The sequence below is a fragment of the Muntiacus reevesi genome, chromosome 22 (assembly GCF_963930625.1).
Source record: "Muntiacus reevesi chromosome 22, mMunRee1.1, whole genome shotgun sequence".
Classification (NCBI taxonomy): domain Eukaryota; kingdom Metazoa; phylum Chordata; class Mammalia; order Artiodactyla; family Cervidae; genus Muntiacus; species Muntiacus reevesi.
In genome coordinates this window covers 5,403,001-5,417,879 of record NC_089270.1, presented here as the reverse complement: position 1 = coordinate 5,417,879, position 14,879 = coordinate 5,403,001, and the positions used below count along the sequence as shown (strand labels likewise).

General features: G+C 45.0%; 1 protein-coding gene across 9 annotated transcripts in view; it reads right to left on the bottom strand.

Moving 5' to 3' along the window:
• Window positions 1-14,879, bottom strand: part of LDB2 (LIM domain binding 2) — a 454,166-nt gene that overhangs the window by 289,507 nt on the left and 149,780 nt on the right. For all 9 annotated transcript variants that reach the window (XM_065914353.1, XM_065914344.1, XM_065914346.1 and 6 more), the window contains exon 2: window positions 7,204-7,306. In XM_065914353.1, the coding sequence (XP_065770425.1) occupies window positions 7,204-7,306 (103 nt within the window). The remainder of the gene's footprint in view (window positions 1-7,203; window positions 7,307-14,879) is intronic.

Here is a 14,879-nt window from a genome sequence, read left to right as displayed (position 1 = left end):
AGATGCTTGCTCTTTGGAAGAAAAGTATGACAAACCTAGACAGCATATTAAAAAGCAGAGACATTACTATGCTGACATAGGTTCATATAGTCAAAGCTATGGTGTGTCCATTAGTCATGTATGGATGTGAGAGTTGGACTGGAAAGGAGGTTGAGCATCGACAAATTGATGTTTTCAAATTGTGGTGCTGGAGAAGACTCTTAAGAGTTCCTTGGACAGCCAGGAGATCAAATTAGTCAGTCCTAAAGGAAATCAACCCTGAATATTCATTGGAAGGATGGATGCTGAAGCTGAAACTGCAATACTTTGGCCACCTGATATCGAGAGTCAACTCATTGGAAAAGACCCTGATGCTGGGAAAGATTGAGGGCAGGAAGAGGAGGGGGTGGCCGCGGAGGAGATGGAATATATAGAATCTAGAAAACTGGTGCTGGTGCACCTATCTGCAGGGAAGGAATGCAGACAGGGATGTAGAGAATGGCCTTGTGGACACAGTGGGGGGGGGGGGGGGTGGCGAATGGAGAAAGTCGCATCGGCACATGTCCACTCTCAGGTGTAACGTGGACAGCAGGTGAGAAGGTGCTGTGAAGCGCAGGGAGCCCGACCTTGCACTCTCTGATGACCTGGAGGGCCGGGATGGGGAGAAGGGAGGGAGGTTAGGGAGGGAGGCCATGTGCGTATCATTATGGCTGATTCACACTGCTGTATGGCAGAAGCCAACACAACATTGTAAAAAAATTTTTTAAATAAAATATTCTTTAGTTGAAGAATAAAAAAAAAGAAAGAAAATATATAGGTGTACTACTAAAAAAAACACACACCCATGTTCATATCCTAATAGTTATTAAGTGCGGTGTCAAAATGTTAATTCAAGGAATGATTTTCCCAGAAACATATTTTTAATCATGTAAGGTGATATTGCAGACAGAAAAAGAAAGTGGGGGAAAATGTTTTCAGAATTCCGATATAGCAAGCACAATAAAAACAGAGCTGGACAAGGTGAGCCAATATAAACCAGGGAAAAAAAGAAAGCAACCAGAGACAGGCAAGCTACTTGGGCCTTACAGAATTTCTCTACCTTAAGGGCACACATCCAAATACACCTCACATAAAAGCACATATCACAAGACAAAACTGAAGAACTGCGTCAATATCGCACTGCCATCAGAATTTTCAGAGTAAAAGGGAAATAAGGAAAAAAAAAAAGGAAAAGGGAAGTAAGATGTGTAGAAACTGCTCCACAGAGGGGCTGATGTGCAGGTCTTCAAACATCTAGTGGGAGTTGATGACTAAGGAAAACAGCACAGAGACTGATGGCATGTCCCCAAACAACTTTCTGCTCTTGGACAGTGAAATAAACGAACCCCCAGAAGCCACAGAGGAAACAAAAGTAGTCTTCTGCTCATGTGACTATAAAGGTGTGTGGTCCTGCCAGAGACCTTTACTCTGGAAGGAACGTGACACTCAGTATAATATGAGTTATAAGATGGCAAATTACTGGAACCCGTCACCCTCAAATTACAAACAATATATAAAGGATTAGCGATGACTGTATTGTTGCCCTCGATGTCAATCAAGACGCCGAGGTACGCTCATTGGCGTTCAATTGAAAAACAACAGCTGTTTATGGGGCATTTTCTGTGTGCTGGAAACTCTGCTAAGAAATTTACACGCATCATCTCATCAAACCGTTGCTTTTGCAAAGGAGGCTGCTGATGCTTCTAAAGTGACTTGGATCAAATCATACAGGTAGTAAAAAACAGGGTGGCTCAGTGGTAAAGAATCCGCCTGCCAATGCAGGAGATGCTGGGGACGTGGGTTTGATCCCTGGATTGGGAAGATTTCCCTGGAGAATGAAATGACAACCCACTTCAGTATTCTTGCCTGGAAAATTCCATGGACAGGGGAGCCTGGCAGGCTATAGTCCATGGGGTCCCAAAGAGTCAGACATGACAGAGCATACATGCATGAACTCTGTCCAGACGAGTTGAAGCTGGGATAAAACAGCTTTATAGTAATCAAGTAAAAGACAAAGGTGGGTCTGAATCCGGCTATCAGACCCAGAACTCCTGCCTGAACCACGCACCTCTCCCTAAAAATAATGTGGGGGATAAAATTAAAAAAAAAAAATTGGGGGCAATGAGAAGTGTCCCCAGATAAGATGGCATTTTAGTATTTGCATCTGCCCTCCCCACCAAATTTCCAAAGCAAGGCCAACCTGGACATAGTGTGGAGTTTGGAGTCTTCAGCCCCCAAAGCCCAGAGCCCACACACACTGTCACTCTTCACCTCCTCTCCCACTTCACTTACCAGCGATGACTGTGGGTTTTCTGCAGTGGAAAGCCTGAGAGGAGGTGGTCACTTCAATGCGGCATTTTAGCAGGAATTGCCCAGCAAAGCTGGCTGGGGACTCCCAGCTGCCCAGCAAGCCCTGGGTACCTGATAAGGACTTGACCACGGAAAGCCTCTCCAATGCACAGAAACTGCAGTGACACCCAAGCTGTGCCTTGTTATCAGTAATAATAGTGGGGACTTCCCTGGCAGTCCAGTGATTAAGAATCCGCCTTCCAATACAGGGGACATGGGTTTGATCCCTGGTCTGAGAACTAAGACCCCACATGTCACGGGGCAATGAAGCCCACAGGCTACAACTACTGAGCCATCACTTTCCGGAGCTCACGCGCCACATCTAGAGAAGCCCACATGCCACGGTGAAAGATTCTGCAAGCTGCAATTAAGACCCGATGCACCCAAAGAAATAAATAAAAGAAAAGTGAAAATGTTAGTGGCTCAGTCATGTCTGACTCTTTGGGACCCCAAGGACTGTAGCCCACCAGGCTCCTCTCTCCATGGAATGCTCCAGGCAAGAATACTGGCGTGGGTAAGCAATTCCTTCTCTAGGTGATCTTCCCAAGGCAGGGATGTAACCCAGGTCTCCTGCATTGCAGGCAGATTTTTCTACCATCTGAGCCACAAAAAAGCCCTAAATAAATATTTTAAAAAATGATAATAGTGCTGACTGCCACATTGTTCAAATACTCCAAGGGTCTTTGATCATCTTATCTCCTTTCATTTTCACCACAAGCCAGTGATGGCAGTATTGAGTCCGTTTTACAGATGAGGAAATAGAGGTCTGTTTAATTATCAAAGTATAAGTTAAGACCCAAGAATGTTCACACTGAACCCTTGTGTGCTTCTATTGTTGAATATATCCAACTGGCTCCCAGTTTCTCCACTGTCTCCATGGAACACAGGAGAACTTTCTCCATGCATCTCTCCCAGCAGAGAACCTTTTCCTGAATGAACTGGGAATCACGCATTTCCTATAGATGAAGAATACAGCCATCGTGACCCTGGACATTAACCTAGGTCTCTTTAGGGGGTTAACCAGTGTCTTTACAAAAAGTGTCTGTGCTGGTCACCAGGAGCTGGGGAGACTGTGTCCACAGTCCTGCTCCATGCCCAGAAAAGGTGCAGAGGAATAGCAACCCTCGCTTGACACTAACGGTGAGCAGGCAACCTAAGAACGGCCACTTCCGGACAAGATGGAGGAGAAAATCACGCACCACCTTAAAACTGCAAAACCAGCATGCAAAGGGCTCTGCCATCCCCTTGCTCTTCTCATTTGTCTTCTCCGTCAAATAAGACACGTTATTATTTGCGACTGGTGTTTTCAGAAATGTGTGAATTGACAAACCCATTTCTTCCGCCTTTGTGGTGGGAAATGAAAGGGTAGGATGGGGTGGGGTGGGTGTCCTGATTCTGACTTTGGAGGTGGTCAGCCCGAGGCCTCTCGACTCACCAGCTGGGGCTCTGGGGGCCAAGGAAGGGTCCACTTCCAGAAAAGACACTTCAGCTCTCCTGGTCTTTAACCGTGGACTTGCCGACCAAGAGGGAATCTCTTCCACCTGGCCCTCTTCCCCATTTGAGAGTCCACCGCACCCTAAGAGAAACCACCTCCCTGGACTGTGGGTTTCTCCAGCTGCTGGGAAAACACCTTCAGGATGGCTCACAAGGCAGCGGCAGGCACATAACCTTAGCACTGCCTAGCCCGATGGAAGACATTTTCCAGGGTCCTCTCCTCATCAGCTACAGCCCAGTCTTCTAGGAAGACGGCAGCAGTCTCCATCAGCAGTCCTGATCATACCCGACCTGGGGAGGGAGCCCACTCCCATCAGGAGAGTAGGGACCCAGGTGGATGGAGCAACAGGGGCTTTCTAAAAGGCAGAGAAATGGGACTTAGCTGGCAGGCCAGTGGTTAGGACTCTTCAGTTTCAATGCAGGAGACAGGGGTTCAATCCCTGGTCAGAGAACTAAGATCCTGGATGCCACACAGCCAAAAAATAAATAATAAATGGAAGAGTAGAGTATCTTCCCAAACACAATTATTTTCTGACTTATTATATGATTAGATTTCTCCCTCCCAGTGCAGTTCAGTTCAGTTGTTCAGTTGTGTCTGACTTTGAGACCCCATGGACTGCGACATGCCAGGCTGTCCATCACCAACTCCCAGAGCTTGCTCAAACTCATATCCATCCAGTCGGTGATGCCACCCAACCATCGCATCCCCCTCCCAACCGTACAACTTAAAATAGATCCAACCGCACCCTAAAGCTTATTTGAAAACCCAGCAGAGCACTTTGGATTGAGTTCTCCCATTTAAAGAGGTGCAAAGACCTCGGTAAGGTCTAGTGAGGTCTTCCCTCTTGGTAAGACCTCAGCATTCTGTTTGGTGGTATAAAATTTTCCCCCAAAATGTCAGTCATTCAATGAGTCTTGTGCCAGTTTCTGTATTAACTTGAGAATTCAGCAATAAATAAAAGCCCCAGTGCACAGAGAGATACCATTCTAATACAGGATGACAGGCAACAAATAAACAAGTAAACGCATATTACAGGATTTACGGTAGCTTCGAGATACAATCTATTAGAGCCGAGAAAACCTCTGAAAACACAGAGATAGGGAGGGAGAAGGAAAAGTTTTTTTTCTAGTAAGGGTTAAGCAAACCTCACCTGGAATATTTCTTGGTACTTAGAATGAACGTAATTGGCAGAAATGTCTTACATATACAAATGTAATAGCCAAGTCCTACTTTCTCCCTCAGAAATACACAGCTCTCAGCTCCCTGCAAGGTGTCAAGAAAAGGCTGCAGCCCCCAGCGCGGGGCCAGCGTGCGTTTTCCCTGCCCAGCCGGCACAGCGAGCCTAGACCGCCAACGGGTTAAGGTGGCCGCGAGATGCTCGGAGCGCTGCATAAACAGTGCGTGTCAGACGTTCCAAGCATCCTTCATCTTCCCTATCTCCCGGTCCTCGGCTGTCAATCAGCTGTCACTAGCCCGCACATCAGCAGCGTGCGCACATCACCCGCCTGCCAGCAAAGCAGCTGATGAGACTCGGCTCCAGACTGTCAATCATCTTTGTTTCTCTCTGCCGCTCGGGAAATATTTTGGCTCAGAGAAACAAAGAAGCCTGGGCAACAATGGCTCGTTGTCAGGCAGGCACTCCTGTACGTACATATAAGATCTTCAATGAGCCCTGATCATGCCTCACCCCCCCCAAATGATGTTGGGGTCAGGGGTGGACAGATGGAAGACTGAGAGTCTGTTTTATTAGTAATTCTAGTTCTCCGAGCAGACCCTGATGGATTCACACACACACAAATAAGCACAGGAACATGAAACAATGATAACTTGAAGTTATCTGAGCTTATGCCTCAGAAAAAAAATAAGGCTCGGAGAATGGATGACTGCTTGGTTCGCAATTATTCATCATTGATCAGGCAGGCTTTTGGGGAGAGAGTAACTGCTGGATTGCTGAGTTCATTCATCTCCCAGGGAATTCTGAGATAGTAGCTTCGACTCTCCCACTCTCTGGGGTGTGAGGAGGTTGGGAGCACCCACGCACAGAAAAGCCAGTGAACTCATTAAGTCCCCGGTGAAGTGGGTTGCTGGCGCTTGCAACAGGCGTCCTTATGTCGAATGTAAAGACATTCCGGAACAGCCCCTTGTCAGGCACAGTAGCTGCCCCTCTCATACAAAATATGTATTGACCATGTCCCCCACCTCTAAAAGCCTGCAATATACAAATCTAAAGAGACGCTCCTGGCTCTGGGCTTCCGTCGAGGAAGTTGTCCTGCTCCCCACGTTTGCCACTTTTGCAAAATCACCATGCATGTATTGGCATAATGAATCAACTCATCTTGCAATAGATCCAAGTACTAAGTTATCTAAACTCCTGCAACATTAAGAAAAAAAATATACTTATTGTACACTAATTGCTTTGCAATACATTTAGAAACCGTCAGATATTTTCATGGTGTTTATCAAGACTGCTATTACCTATCAATTACCCAAAGCTCTGAACCGACCCGTTTGTGCCTACTGTGACTTGCTCCCATTATCAGCTCTGTGTTTGTGACATTTGGGGTGTTTTACCCTCTGACAGACAGATCCCTTCCCACTGCGCAACACTGATGTCTGAAAACGCATCTCTCACTGATCTAACTGGACATTAATTGCTTTCGTGCTGATGTATCTGTGCCTCTCGGTCTTCCAGCATAACTAGCAAATCTCATCTCTGACAAGTTGGCTGAACCTAATCAAGACAGATCAGCTGTTACCCAAGGTGCCATGGGCTGTAATTTGTGGTTCTTTACAGTTATCACTCGCTGGAAAGACAAGGAACTATAAATTCTGTCAACAGGAATCCCAAAGAGTGTGTTCCAAGCAGCTGTGGCCTCCCCCGCCCGCAAGAAAACATAGCACTTGTCAAATAAATACTTGAGATAATTGATAAGAGGGGATTAAAAGGATGTGGCTGGTACCGTGACTGTAAGACTTTTTCTTTCTTTTTTTTAAGGAAACTTCAGAAGCAAAACGGTGCGTCTGAAGTAGGAGTTGTCAAGGGTATAGAAGGTTTGCAGGGCAGTGAGGGGTGACAACCGTCCACAATTCAGCTCCCACCTATCACTGGGGAACTTGGTTCAGATCTGCCTCACTCTCGAAACAGGCAAATGCCTAGACATCCTAAGCTGCAACGGAAACATCTCGTCGCCAGGTGACAATGCCTTGATCAGAGGCAGGAGGGCAGGGAATACTGTCAGCCTGTCAGCACCGTTCTATTCTCTGAAGACCCCTGTGGTTTTCTTTCAGGTGCAAAGAAAAAAAAAAGAGGAAATATTAGAGAAAATAAACTGCTTTCTTACTGTATCGCTTTGGTCCATCTTCCAAACAAAATGAAAGGGTTAATGTGGCATCATCTTCAAAAAACTCGGTGGCAAACGCGTCCCACCAGAGGTTGTCGCTGTCCTGCAAAGAGACAGATGATTTATTTAGCAGGTGAGAGCGGAAAATATCTCAGAGAGGAGCTGGGAAAGGGAAAAAGGCAGAGAAACCCAGTCACCGGTGGCTTGGGACTCGGCATATGTGTGTGGGTGTTCTGGAGGGAGCGTGGGTGGGCGTGTGGTCACTCTTCAAATTAATTGCCTCAAATGAGGACCGAATTCCAATTCAATAAACGAGCTAATGCAAAGTGAATGAAAATTAATTCTGGGAAACATATTTGGGGAGATGTAATAAACATATTTTGGAATACTGTGACAGTTTTTAAGAAAAGGGTTTGCAGGTAATGTAAAATGTACTCAGCCTTTTTTCTCTTTCTTTCACTTTGCTCTTTTAAGAGCCCGATTTTACAAACAGAAACCACAATATTACAATCAGGTTAAGGAGACTACATTTTTTAAAGATAATTTACTTAAAAAAAAAATATTGTGTGTGGCTTGTGGCATTCCTCGATGTAAATATCCCTATGAAAGGATACAAGTATTGCTACCTAGATTTATGTAGAAAGATGAGTTTCTGCACAAGCAAACATCACATACATGGGAACTGTTCTCGAGGATTGGTTTAAGATGACAGGCAATCACTAGCTCGTTATTAAATCAGTTATTAAAAACAGAACAGTTCAGCAGAGGATTTATACCTTTGACATCTATGTTACATTGGCTTCAACACATAAATTTTGCCTCTTATTCACTGATGACCTAAGTCAAGACGCCAGCTTCCTTGCCTCCATTTACTCATTTGCAAACTGGGAACAATTGCTGCAGTGGACTTCGGAGCCTAGGGAGTAACTGTCCGGCGCATAATTGTTGCTCAATAAATGGAAGCTATTGTTATTTATTATGGTCTTCTTTGATCCCAAGATATCTATAAGTAGAGAATCTGAATTTCAAAAAACTTAAACTTCTCAGTCAAGATCATCAGCTAGAAAGTGGTGATGCTAAATTTCCATATTGTGGTTCCCTTAGCCCACACACACAACACAACGACATGGGAACTTTAGCTTCACCACTTTCTAGCTGATGAAAGTCTGCTAATTCTAGCCTATTTTTTTTAATGGATTTAATCTTTTTGGAGTAGTTTTAGGTTCACAGCAAAATTAAGAGGAAAGTACAGAAGATCCCCACACCCCCTTGCCCATATACATGCAGAGCCTCGCTCACTACAGCAGTGGATTTGTATAACTGATGAACTGACCAATCCATGCTTTTTACCAAACAGTTCTGCTCAAAAAGTGATTTTCACCTTAGATGGAAAACAACAAGCAAGAGTAGAGGAGGCTGGCATTGGCTGCAGGAAATTTTGCTTCAGCGGATCTCCTCCAGTTCATCCAGATTTTGTCCCCTTCCCCCATCTTCATGTGTTTTTTTCTGAAAATAAACCTCCTCTTTAAACACCCCCTTCTGCCATTCACTGGCTAGTATAGTTCCTGGGATCAGTGAAGCAGTTTTATGAAAGAAATCTTCATAGTAGCTAGGCCAGGAGTCCAGGCAGCAGCTGAAATACAACTATAAAGACCCATGCTGAACCAAATGTGAAATTTCTAGCAGAAGACCTAGCAATGTGACAGGTGGAATCTCAGTTCTCAGCCACAGAGCTGAGCTAACAACCTCATGAGCTGTGGGCAATGGTAAAAAATCAGTGCTTCCATATTCGATTTCTAGATGTCAGTCATCTAGATGGTGTGAGCCTTGCAGAGAAAGGCAACAGGGCTCTGCTTGACCACATGTGAAAGAGACCAAGGAAAGGTAACAGAGAGTGACTGGTCACGATTCTGCCTCTCTATGCACAGGCTAGCACTTCCGCCTCCTGATTGCAAATATGGTGCCTCCATCAGCAGAGAAATGAATGATCCAGGAAGTTCCATTGGGAGCAGGCTGCATGGTCAAGTCCAGTCAACTGACCAGTAAAAGGCTGCATGCAGAAGCTTTCCCAGAGGATTCCATAGAGGAGCTCGGGAAGCCTGGTTCCCCTAAGAGGCGAGGGCAGGCAGGATGCCGCCAATTCTCCATGAAGTTGCTGCTGCTGCTGCTAAGCCGCTTCAGTCGTGTCTGACTCTGTGCGACCCCAGAGACGGCAGCCCACCAGGCTCCGCCGTCCCTCCATGAAAGCAACCCCTCAATTCAAACCAACATGGAGATTAACCAGGAAGGGCCTTGAGACGCACCGGCGGGTCAAGATCAACCTCTCAGGATTTAGCGGTAGAGGTTATGACAAATACTCTCAAAAACAAACCAAGAGCCCGAGGTTTTGTTCTGGGCTGTGTGGGGTGGCCATGCATACCAGGTACTGCCAGATACAGTAGATACAATATTTGGTGGATACATTGTAAAACACTTCCTATCCAGGTGTGTTCATTTCCTAGACCTGTCCGACTCTTTGTGACTCAGTCGTAGCCCAACAGGCTTCTCTGTCCATGGGACTATCCAGGTAAGAGCACTGGAGTGGGTAGCCATCCCCTTCTCCAGGAGATCTTCCCAATCCAGGGACTGAACCCACATCTCCCGCATCTCCTACATTACAGGCAGATTTTTTTTATTGCCGAGCCATCAGGCAAACCAGAGAAAAGCCATTATTATCCTTCTGGGGACCAGCATAGTGAGGAGTCAAAGGACCCAGCAATTTTGCTTTTCAAACCAAGGGTCCCTTATTAACCATTTCCCACCCCCTCATCTTTGCATATATTGTTCTTTTTGACGGGCATGTCCAGCAAAGAGCAAGTCTCAGCCCTTGGATTCCTTTTTCCCTGTCTCCTGTGCTAGAAAAGCTGGACACCTCTATGCAGTTAGAGTATGGATCAAATTATAATTGAATCACTGCCTTGAAATATACAGGCTTGGCCAAAAAGTCCATTCGAGTTTTTCCTTTGAATGGTACAGAAAAACCAGAACGTACTTTTTGGGCAACCCAATACGTTTATCTCACCTTGTGACTGCCGTAGCAGATGCTTAAGGAAAGGACCTGGTATTAAGTGTCTCTCCATCCTCAACAGATCTCCCATCTACAGTTAAGATATAGAAGAAATGGAGAGGCCATACCTGCATCGTGAGTAAGATTCTTCCTCGAAGACTGGAGGAATCTTAATCTACACTCCGTGGCTAGGGAACCAGGACGTCATACAAGAGGACCTGTCTCTATCATGCTACTGCCGCCTCCCTTGCTATCAGTGGCTGCACCAGCCACGCATGGACAAGTTCACACAGACGCAGGAAGGACTGCTCACTTACACTGCTGTTCCACTGAACCACCTGTGGGTATTTGTTTTTGCTCTTTTCAGTGGTATGTTCGTTAGGTGAATACACTTCATTGATTGTAACTCAAATAAGAGAAGTTTTATTTTATCAATTTGTAAAAACAGAGAATAGAGGATAATACGATGAAGACCCATGGGCCCATTATCCAGGTGGTTTAATAATTTAAATAATACTTTAATAATTAATCGTTATTAAAATAATATCTTTTTTCCTTTTTAAAAGGAATGAAAAATTATAAGTAAAAATCGATGTCCCAGGTCTCCATAGCCAGCTCTGTTCTTCTCTCCCTTCCCCCAGGCTCCCATAAACAACCGTCTCATGAAAATCATATAGGCCTTCATAGTCCATCTTTTGTGTGAAAGTGAAAGTCGCTCAGTGATGTCCGACTCTTTGCAACCATGAACTTTACAGTCCATGGAATTCTCCAGGTCAGAACACTGGAGTGGGTAGCCTTTCCCTTCTCCAGGGGATCTTCCCAACCCAGGGATCAAACCCAGGTCTCCCACACTGCAGGCAGATTCTTTATCAGCTGAGCCACATGAGAAGCCCATCTTTTGTGTATATATATGCATATATATGTATGTGTATATGTATGTATATATACACATACATAACTCCATTAACATGCAGTCCTGTTTTCTGTCTTTACTATTTCATTTAAATGATGTCATACATTATGTTTCCTTTTTCAAACTTGCTTTTTTTCAACACTGTGCTTTGGAGACCTCTCTATTTTATATATTAGAGTCTCTTCTTTCCTTATATAAGCTACATGGCAGCACACTGAATGAACAGAATATATGTTATTTAAGCATTTTGCTACTAATGACCTCTAGGCAGTTTCTAACGTTTTGCCATCACAGCAATGCTGGAGGCAGTTATCTGCGAGCCCCGCTGTGCTAAAGTGTCAGAACGTCTCCGGGGTGAAGTGGCCACACCTAGGCATAGACTGCGTGCTTTTCCATTAGCAGGTCCCCGCGCTTCCAGATGAAGACTTGTGGTCTGAACTTGCACCGGTAGAGCTGAAGCGAAGAGCATTTCTAAGTGATGTATTTCAGTGGGATCTAACAACAGTATCAACATAATGACAAAACAGAGTCCGGCTCTGCTAGGAGAAGGATGAGCATCCAAACGTCCAAAGAAGGTGCAGTGATCAAAGAGTGCCACTCATAAAACTTTGCTTAGCATTCCCTTGAAGGCAGAGGGTATCACAGGGCTTCGTTAGCCAAAAGGAGGGCTTCTTGCCACAACACAAGAGAGGAAGCACAGTTGCTAGGGTCCTCCGAAATGACTCACGAGACAGGATGAGTGAAGACCAAAGGTCCCAACAGGTGGGCCCAAAAGTTAGGGGGGCACCTGGCTCCATCCGCCCTGCCGCCAGGCTTCTCGTGGAGGTCACGCCTCCCTTTTCCAAACAGAGAGGTCCTTCCAACCCTTGCTGTTGCTTGGTCTCTGAGCAGAGCTTGTTTACTAGCTGGTGAATATTAATAAGTAAAGAGTGGATTCTTTTCCCTAAGCTGGAAAGTCACAATAGCAGAGCGCAGCCTCCAGGTAAAGAAAGAGGAAATTAACTCAGCCTGAACTGAGGCATGGAGCCTGGTGCTGACAGGCCCTGTACATTTTAATTAGGGAAAAACACCAGTGGCGCTTCTCCACTCTAAATAATCCCCCATATGCATTTCTGCGACGAAAGCCCCCGGTCCTTCTGTCTCATCTCACAGGTGAGCCCACGTAGCCCCGGCAGCCAGATCATATACCAGGAGGAGAGATGCACTCAGGTCAAATAGCAAAGAGTGTCTTAATTAGATTCAAAAAAATCCACAGACGCGTTTTGCTCCCGTCCTGGATTCGCGTCCACTCCCGTCCATGTCCCTCTCCACCAAAAACAGGATCCGGGAGCCAGGGTTGCCCCCCGGGCAACTCTAACTTCAGTACTGACAGGTTATGTGGGATTTTTGCCAGAGTAATTATTTTTCAATTCAACAATAATGAGAAATTACCATGGCAACCACTTGTCACGTGGCGCACATACACCCCCTCCAAAGAATGAACTATACATAAAGCTGTTGCTTGAAAATTGTGCGGTTTTGTTTTCTTTTTTATGAAAATAAACTTAAACAGGTCAAAGTGGAGGAAAGGGCATGAAGGGGTCTGGAAACAGGAGGATGAGGAGGGCGCTGGCTTTCTTCTGTACCTCGAGATTCTAGAAAATGATGACACTCATCCCAGAACCCTACGGTCTTGTCCGCAGGCACACGCAGATACCACACTATTCCCCTCTCTCTGACCACTGCGGTCCCTCCCATCTGACACATGTCAGCGAGCTTCTCTCGGAAAACACTCAAGAGGAACAAATGCGACGCCACGACCGAAGCGGACACACACGTGGCCAGACTTGCTTTCTCTAAGTGTCTCTGCCCGTCACAGGCATCTTTTGAGACAGAAGACCTTGATAACCCCAAATCTCCCGCCTTCCCCTTTCTAGAGGAGGGCCCTCTCGGACTGAAGAGCGGCGCACCTCTGTCATTTTCTCTATCAATGAGGTCTTGCTTCCATCAATTTCTCCAAACCTAGCAGTCTTGTACCAAACCACGTGTATGTCAAATTAGCTACATTTAATAAGATGGTCATACAGAGTGAAGTGAGTCAGAAAGGAAGGAAGAAACAAACCAACAGTGTATATTAACACATGTATGTGGAGTCTAGAAAAATGGTACAGACGAACGTATTTGCATGACAGGAATAAAGACACAGCCATAGAGAACAAACGTGTGGACACCAGGGAGGGAAAGGAGTGGAGGGATGAACTGGGAGATTGGGGTTGACCTTTATACACTATGATACCACGTATAAAACAGACGACTAATGAGGACCTTCTCTATAGCACAGGGAAGCCTCTGCAGTGCCCTGTGGTGACCTAAATTGGAAGGAAATCCGGAACAGGGGACATATGAACACAGACAGCTGATTCACTTGACTGTACAGAGAACATAACACATGATTGTGGAGCAACTGTACTCCAATAAAAAATATTAAAATAATAGTAAACATTTCCATAGCAGTTATTGTATGCTGGCCACCATTCTGAGCCAACTGAAAAACACAAGTTCCTCGAAACCTCACAGTGAGTCTAGGGGATAAGTCCTACTATTCATTCCATTTTACAGATGAGAAAACCGAGGCACAGAGAAGCCAAATATCTGCTTAAGACCGCAAAACTGACAAGTAACAGAGAGATTTCAAACTCTGGCTCTTGAGCTGAGGCTCATAATCACTCTGCTACTCAGATATTCCTTTGTCCAGAACACTGTTCTTCAAACTTTCTACTGCCTTCTCTGTTGTTTCAATATCCAATTAATGCACTGAATGTTTGAGGCTTCATCTTTTGAACAGACAGCCCAAAGCAAGATTTTCCACCACATCGATTGAATTCTACATTGAAGCAGAGATAAAAGTAGTAAGATCACTTGTTCTCACCAGCTGGTAATTGCACAAGCATGTAATGGACACACAGAATTTTAAATCCCTCCTTTTTATTTAATGTTATGGATTTTTTAAAAATCTCATGTCCCTGGGGTTGTAGTTTTGATTTGTTTTTTTCTTTCATGGTCAACTAGGATTTGTTTATTCTCAATTAAATTGTATTTTATTTACCAGTAAACATTAGTTATCATTTTAACAGAGAAATTCTAAAACGGCAGCATGTTACCAAGAGAGTAAATCGCATGTCAGGGTTTCACTCACAATTCAAGGCTTCCTTTTTAGAAAGTACCTCCTGCATTTCACTCCCCTGGGCTGCTGCCTTGGGAAAGACATGTATTAAAACAGGCAGAGAGACAGAACTTGGCATCTGGCAGAAATGATTCTACAGCCGTAGCTACATCAGTGCCTCCCCCCGCCCCAAGCACCTGGAAAATCCATGTATTTCAATCTCCATCTTTGACCTACAAAAGCATTAAATAATCATAAAGAGTCCAAGGAGAAAGGCTATTTACAATAGTCTAAAAATAATGAGTAAAATGTATACAGTTGAGGTACCAAAAATAACTTCTTGCAATTATTATGAAATCCTGGTGGTTCAAATGGTAAAGAATCTGCCTGCAATGCAGAGACAGGGGTTCAGTCCCTGGGTCAGGAAGATCCCCTGGAGAAGGGAATGGTAACCCACTCCAGTATTCTTGCCTGGAAAATTCCTTGGACAGATGACCTTGGCAGGCTACAGTCCATGGGGTCACACAGAGTCGGACATGTCTGAAGGATTATACACTTTCACTTCATTTTTCATT